The 7,500-nt window shown below is 48.9% G+C and overlaps 1 protein-coding gene across 1 annotated transcript in view; it reads right to left on the reverse strand.

The window, feature by feature from the left end:
- Positions 1 to 1,356: 1,356 nt before the first annotated feature.
- LOC137793973 (BCL-6 corepressor-like) overlaps positions 1,357 to 7,500 on the reverse strand; it is a 10,540-nt gene continuing 4,396 nt past the window's right edge. Inside the window, exons 3-6 of the mRNA XM_068590460.1 lie at positions 4,647 to 7,500; positions 2,052 to 2,298; positions 1,562 to 1,662; positions 1,357 to 1,488 (exon numbers count right to left, since the gene is read on the reverse strand). The exon at positions 4,647 to 7,500 is cut by the window's right edge and continues 599 nt beyond it. Of these exons, the coding sequence (XP_068446561.1) occupies positions 1,357 to 1,488; positions 1,562 to 1,662; positions 2,052 to 2,298; positions 4,647 to 7,500 (3,334 nt within the window). The remainder of the gene's footprint in view (positions 1,489 to 1,561; positions 1,663 to 2,051; positions 2,299 to 4,646) is intronic.

Below are 7,500 nucleotides of genomic sequence, written 5' to 3' on the forward strand. Positions count from 1 at the left end.
TGTAACGACATCAGCTGATGGTGCTTTTATTGTGAAACACTTCAATCTGATCTTCCATCTCATGTCTTCTCAGTGGATCGTTGTCTCCTGGACTAAAGACCTCCTACAAAATAAAAGACCTCGTCCTTTATTAATCACAATGATCATTGAACATAAAATACCTCCTGAGTCCAGAGGACGATGTTCAGTTGAGAGGAAACACACGAGTCCACAGGACGCGACAGGAAACATGTGGAGGAGGAGGCGGGGTGTGTGTGTGTGTGTGTGTGTGTGTGTGTGTGTGTGTGTGTGTGTGTGTGTGTGTGTGTGTGTGTGTGTGTGTGAACCGTGGCGTGCTAATAGCCGTCTAACATCTCCCAGATGGAGCTCACACACACAAACACACACACCCACACACAGACCCACACACACACACACACACTGATGACAGCAGACACGTTTTCTTCTTCTGCTTTTCGACTCGCAGCGTCTGAGTTCCTTCAGAATAAAAGCCTTCCCTGTAAATCAGCCTCAGCCTGACTTCAACATTAAATTCACATTTTTCTCTCAACTGGTGAAAACAACAGAGTTGACTATTATCATATTTATCTCAGTTATCTGTTATTTATTCATATTCTTTATTAGGAAACGTTTATGAATAATTCATATGTGTTACAGTTTTATATGTTCATATATATTTTTAGGATTTTATGACTAATTGTATTTTCTTGCATTGTTTTGTGACTCGATATGAAATGATAATTATATTGTATTATTATCGTGGGATCTTATCCAGAATGCAGTGATGTGTTACTTCACCTGTCGGGTCGGCCCTCCTGACGGACGCCGGGTCCCTCCAGCCTCCGTTGACCTCTGACCTCGCCCCGTCCCTTCTGGACTTCCCGTCGACCTCCAGCCATTGGCTGAGCTCCCCGGGGAGGCGGGGCTTGTTGAGTCGGAGGCCGTTGAGCTCGATGCAGACCTTCAGCTTCCTGATGTCCTCCAGGGTCGAGTCTGTGTCGGGTTACAGTAAACCAGACAACATGAAGGGACCCAGTAAAGAACCCTGTGGAACACCTGAGGCCTAAAATGTGTATAATTTGAGCCGAAAGGTGACGTCAAAAAGCCATTTTGATCACTGAAAGTATTATTATATGTATTATTACTATTAATGACAATTAAGTCATAGGCAAGTTGTTGTTTTCATTGATCCTGTGAGTACTTTATGTTTTATTTCTAGTTCTCAGGGACTCTTACCGGCGGTGAGTCTGATTTTCTTGTTGGGGTTTCCTGTCCTCTCCTCCTCCCTCCCTTCCTCCCTCCCTTCCTCCCTCCCTTCCTCCCTCCCTTCCTCCCTTCCTTCCTCCCTCCCTCTCTTCAGCCGGCTGCTGCTGATGCTGCTCTGGTGGAACGGCTCCAGGCTGAAGATGCGCCTCTGGTTGTCCGTCGCGCCGGGACTCGAACCCCTGGGTGCCGGCATGGAGGGGTGTCCCTGAAACAGGCTTCTGGCTGTGGACAGAAAGCGCTGTTGTTGCTGTGAGATGAACACGCCGCCTCCTCCTCTTCCTCCTCTTCCTCCTACTTCCTCGCCGCTCTTCTTCTGCTCCTCCGAGCCGCCGTCCGGCTTCTGGGCGGCGGCTCGGTGGCCCAGCGGTGGGACGAGGAGGCGGGGCTTAGGGAAACCTGCAGAGGAACAAGAGATGCTGGTTTATGCCCATAAATGTTCCCTGTGTTCATGTGATGAAGGTCATCCCACTTTGTTCATATTCTGTTTTATTCTTCCTCTTCCTCTCCTCGTCATTCTCTCCATTCATCAATGAACTGTTCGGTTCGTGAAAAGAGAGAAATGATCACAATTACCCAAAAGTGACACAATGTTTGTTTAGTCCAATTGTTTAGTGATAAAATGAACAGGAAGGAAGGTGCGAGGTAGAGTGTTAGTGTGTGTGTGAGTGTGTTAGTATGAGTCTGTGTGTCGTGTCTTTGTTAGTGCACGTGTGGGTAAGTTTAGTGTGTGTGTGTGTGTGTGTAAGTGCACGTTGTCCTGCAGAACTCTCTGGGAATCCTCTTACCTCTCGGTGCCTCGTCGGTGGCTGCAGAGGGATTTCTTCCTCCTCCTTCTTCCTCCCTCCCCTCCTCCTCCTCGTCTTCCTCCCTCCCCTCCTCCTCCTCGTCTTCCTCCCTCCCTCCGTCTCCACGCTGGCCGTCCGCCAGCTCCGTCTCCTCTGCTGCCGTCATCCCTCCTTCATCCTCCTCGTCTTCCTCTCGTCCTCCCTCTTTCTCCTTTAGCTCGAGCTCAGAGAAGCGCAGCATCGCCCGCTGAGAGAAAGAAGATGAAACATTTACTTCACTTCGTCCTCAGACTCAAACCTCAATCAACCAATCAGGTGTGTCCTTCAGTCTTTACTCAGAATTCACAACTGGGAAGAAGGAATCATGAGAATGAGCTTAAAAAATTGCGAGACGTGGCAATTTTTGTTTCTGACAGTCACCATCTTGGTTTCTGACAGTCACCATCTTGGTTTCTGACTGCCACCATCTTGGTTTCTGACAGTCACCATCTTGGTTTCTGACTGCCACCATCTTGGTTTCTGACAGTCACCATCTTGGTTTCTGACTGCCACCATCTTGGTTTCTGACAGTCACCATCTTGGTTTCTGACTGCCACCATCTTGGTTTCTGACAGTCACCATCTTGGTTTCTGACTGCCACCATCTTGGTTTTTGACTGCCACCATCTTGATTTCTGACTGCCACCATCTTGGTTTCTGACTGCCACCATCTTGGTTTCTGACTGCCACCATCTTGGTTTCTGACTGCCACCATCTTGGTTTTTGACTGCCACCATCTTGGTTTCTGACAGACTCCATCTTGGTTTCTTCAGTTCGTTCCACATCAGCATCACCACAGCGGCTGCCAGCAAACAATCAAAACATCAACGTTCCCTGTTCTCTCCTTGTGCGCTCTGCTGCTCTCACAGGAGAAATGAACTGACGTCCCGTCGGTCACGAGTCAGGACTAAAACCCAGAAGATGGACGCGAATAACCAAACCAGGAGGAACCGTTGGTAAGCGGTCCCTGCGCGCCGCCTGACAGGCCAGTATTTCTCCCTCACCTCACTTTGCCCTGAACCACAAACCCATTTTAAAAATTAATGGCCCGTGAAACGATCTACAAATCCATCCGACGCCGGCGCCCGGAGCCGGCAGCACCTCGGGGCGAAGGAGCAATGCGAGTTAATTTGAGCGGTAACCCCCCCGACCACGAGCGGCCGAGCTCAAAGACTTCCAGAGGGATTTAACAGCCCGACAGCTGAGAGATGACTCATATACAACACAGCTCATTCCTTCAATGAGGGAATAAACATCTGCTGTCTCACCAACAAAACCTGATTATCTTCCAAATTTAAAACAAGGCTCTAATGTTTAAATACTGAGACGAAGCATCGCTCTCTGTATATCCTCAGTTTAATATTTCCAAGAAGACCCAGTAATTACGAGAAAGAAACTGTGAAGTTCTCGTGTATTAACGAGGAAAAACCTCACAAATTTCCAAAAAGAGTGAATATTCTGTGAGCTTGATGGCACTCGATGAGTCGAAGTGTTTATCGTCACAGCTTTGGTGTTTGAGGGGAAATGTTCATTATTTATTTATTCTGATTTAAAACGCAAACCAGCTTCCGTTCGGAAAAGTCTCCACGCGCCTCACTCTGAAGATTATCTCTCCAAGGACGAGATAAAAATATAAAAGGAGGATTCCATTAAAATACTTCTTTCCATCCTCTTCCGATGGTGAGGAAGGAAGAAGAGGAGGAGGAGGAAGAGGAGGAGGAGGAGGAGGAGGAGAAGGAGGAGAGATTTAATTTGAGTTGAAGGGGGCTCTCGAGGGGACGAGGAGGTGGAGAGGAAGATGAACAGAGAGGCAGAGAAACAAAAATAGAGATGAAAGGAAAAGGAAAGAAGAAGAAGAAGAAGAAGAAGAAGAAGAAGAAGAAGAAGAAGAAGAAGAAGAAGAAGAAGAAGAAGAAGAGATAAATACATAAAGACAGTTTTCCTTCCTTTCTGGGGAGAAACCAGCAGGATCGCAGCCGCCGGAGGCCGCACACATGCAGCCGGTGTGTTATCCCGACCGACCTCCACACGACCCCAAGCGCTCGTGGGTGGAAAAACAAGACGGGGAAGAAAGAAAAGAGAGAGCGACGGAGGTGAAAGAGAAGGCAGATCTCCTTGTGACGCCTCCTTATGTGCACCTCCTTTCCGACATCTTTACTACGTTCATGTTGAATGAACATCGACCTCGTCCAGCAGCTGCTGGCTCGCGGAGTATGGTTCCAGTTTCATGCATTCACACGCTGGTCATGATGGTCAGTCCCAACATAGACACTCACTGTAATGAGCAACACATTATATTACTGTATTGCTGGTAAAAAGTAGGATAACTTCCAACAGAAAGTTTCTTTCCAACATGTTTTAGTTGTGGATTAAAGATCTTAATGCTGAGGGAACCAGAAGGAACCACTACTACGTCTCGGTCATGCCATGAATGACTTCTAGAAATCTGATTGAACTCCAGACCACGACTGGGAATCAGATCTATCACTTGACCTTCACCAATTCAAGAATAAGGAAGGGATGATGAAAGAAAGAGAGAATTTAAACGTAGAGTTACCTGAAGTGCTTTCTGCTCTCTGCTCAGCTGGCTGGAGTCGGAGTAAAGCTCTGTGGTCACGCATTTGATCCGATCACCCACGAAGCCGGAGGAGTTGGCGATGCGCTTGGTGAGGCCGGAGTGGCGGCCTTTGCAGCAAGAGTCTTCATCCTCGTCTTCCAGGGGATCCGAGCTGTCCTGGACGTCGTCCTTGTCATCTCCACAGCTCTCTCTCCTGGCCTCATGGTACGCCGGGTCTTTAACTGACGTCATACCCGCAGGCATCACGTTGAAGCTTCCATTGTTGGGATTTCCAGGTGAAACGTGCCGGCAGCCTGGGCTTCGAGAAAAACTGTTTTCAAATGTGTGGACCCTGGGACTGTTATGTGGACAGGTTTGGTTATTTCCAAACGACTGGCCTTTAGAGGGGCTGTTTCCACAATTAAAGCAGTTATTTTCGCATGCGGGAGCTCTGAGATGAATGTTTCCACAAACTGGACGCACAGCATTGCGATTTTCGCAATTTGTAAATCTGGGATTGATGCTTCCAGAGTTTGGACACAAAGGGTTGCTACCTCCATGAGTTGGGCCGCTGGGTTCACAATGTGAAGCCCTCAGAGCCAGATTTCGGCAACATGGGCCCACGAAACTGTTCGCATCTCCACTGTTACATGTGGATGTTCTGTGGTTCATAATGCTGGGATTGAAACTCCTGCATGTTGGGACCTGGAGACGTAGATCTTCACCTGCTGGTCCCTTACTGCTGCAGACTGGACTGTCTGGATGACAGCTGCCCCCATGAGCTGGGCTCTTTGGCCTGGTGACTGCACACACTGCTCCCATGAGGCTAGGAGGATTGTTGTTGTGACAAGAATCCAAAGAGTTTACATCTTTGGAAGAGATTTGCTGAGGGCGAACATTTTGATTGGCGGCGGTCGCTGACTTTGCTTCATTGCTCGCGCTCTCAACACCATTAGTCCGCCCACCATTAACACCCCGGATCAAGACACCACCGGAGGCTTCAGTTTTACATTTTCTAGAAAATTGCTGTGGAGAAGTGCGGGCACAGCGCATCGTCTGCTCTTCTGGGATGTCTGGGAATGGACTCAGTGGCTCCTCTATTTCCGGCATCTCCTCTGGGATGTGCTCACTAGGAGAAGGAGGTGAAGAGGTTTTGTGATGAGGGCGTGGAGGTTGGGAGGTGTTGGGTATCGCGCTTTGTCTTTGCTCGGCAGTCTGGCTGCGAGGAGCTTTTGGAGGCTCACGTTCTTGGACATGGTTACCGGCATGCTTCGATGAATCTTCTCTCATGGTAGATGAGGAGCTGTGCTTGTTGGAGGACAATTCATCGTCTTCCTCATCGCGCACCAAGTCAATACAAACAACATCCTCTCTGGTAGAAGTGAGGCTTTTGCCTGAAGCCTTCATGGTTTGGTTTGTGGATTTGTCTCTCTCAAGATCCCTCTTTTGAGAGCAATCCGCGTCTGGCCTTTCCTGGTTCCTGTACGGTTCTGCATTCCAGGTTTTGTCCTGGTTCTCAATTCGGTCAAGACCTGCATGGGAGGAGACAGGTGGAGGGGCTATCCCTCGGGAATTCTGGTATGTCATGAAGTCACCCTGGTTTGGATGTACGCCATATGGAAGTCCATGTTTTGGTGCAATGCAAGGTGGGTAAAAGCTGCTGTTGCCAAGCAAAGCTGGGTGGGTATAGACGGGCCCTTTGCCTGGTATGGCCAAGTGTTGCAACGAGATATTCTCAGCAACTGAGTATGGGATGTAGCGGTTAGTGAAACCTAAACCAGGAGGGAGGTAGGAGTCACCATAGATGTGACCGGAGGAGTTTACATTCCCAACACGAGACTGCTGATGAGGATGAGGATGGCTCTCTTGAGCCTCAGGATTTGCAGGAGCTGTAGTCTGTTTTCCAGGACATGAATGAGTTTCTCCTTTACTTTTTGGATTCTCCGAGTCAGTAGCAGGTACTCGTGGCCATTCACCTTTGGTCTTCGGGGAAGGAGATGATGCAGAGGTTCGTCCCGCTGAGGCAGGCCTGAGAATATTGGTTCGGTCTACTGTCGTGGAGCCAGGTAATTTTTTAGAAATACTGTCTCCACACTTGTTTTTCATAATTTGGGAGCCTCTGCCTTGCTGTGTAGGACTGTCAGCTGGGGAAGGACCTGGAACAACCCAAGGGATGGGCACACTGCTGACCACTTCAGGACGATCTGGAGTCTTTGCTAAAGCGGTAACAGGTTGGTTCTGGTAATGAGATGGTGCTAAATACCCCAACTTGGCCAGAGCATCTAATTTAGACGGGAATCCATTTGAGAATTCTGCCAACTCTTTGGCGGATAGATCCAAAGTTTTTTCCCTGGGGGTTTTGGCAGACTTTTGAGGTACAGCTTTGTCTAGTGTCGTCTTTGCAGATGAAATCTCTGCAGTACTGCGGTCTGAGCTAGCATCTTTGGTTTGTTTGCTGCCTGAAGTGAGCATGTAAAAGGGGTGAGACACTGACAGCGAGGTCGAGGATAAGGAGGCCCTTTTGTAAAGGGACTTCTGGAGGTCTGTAGTAGTGTTGTTGAGGGTTTGGGGAGCTGAGCGTGGGGGATCGGTGATTGGGGGTGACTCTAAGGCAGCCGTGTTAGCTGAATTGCTAACAGGGACACCACTACTTCCACCACTGCTGCTGCTTATTAAGTTCTTAGTGGAAGTGGGTTGGCTGGGCTTTGCGCCACTGCTACTGCTGCCATGTTGTCGCTCGGTATGATGAACAACTTGAGGCTCCTGGTGGATCTGTGGACTGGTACTAAAGGCAGAGGGTTCCTGATGCACCTGAGAACCCAGGCCATGTACAGCCTTGTCCTGGCAGTGTGGT

Source organism: Clinocottus analis, unplaced genomic scaffold, assembly GCF_023055335.1.
Source record: "Clinocottus analis isolate CAN_PGR_092001 unplaced genomic scaffold, fCliAna1.0.p SCAF_24, whole genome shotgun sequence".
Classification (NCBI taxonomy): Eukaryota; Metazoa; Chordata; class Actinopteri; order Perciformes; family Cottidae; genus Clinocottus; species Clinocottus analis.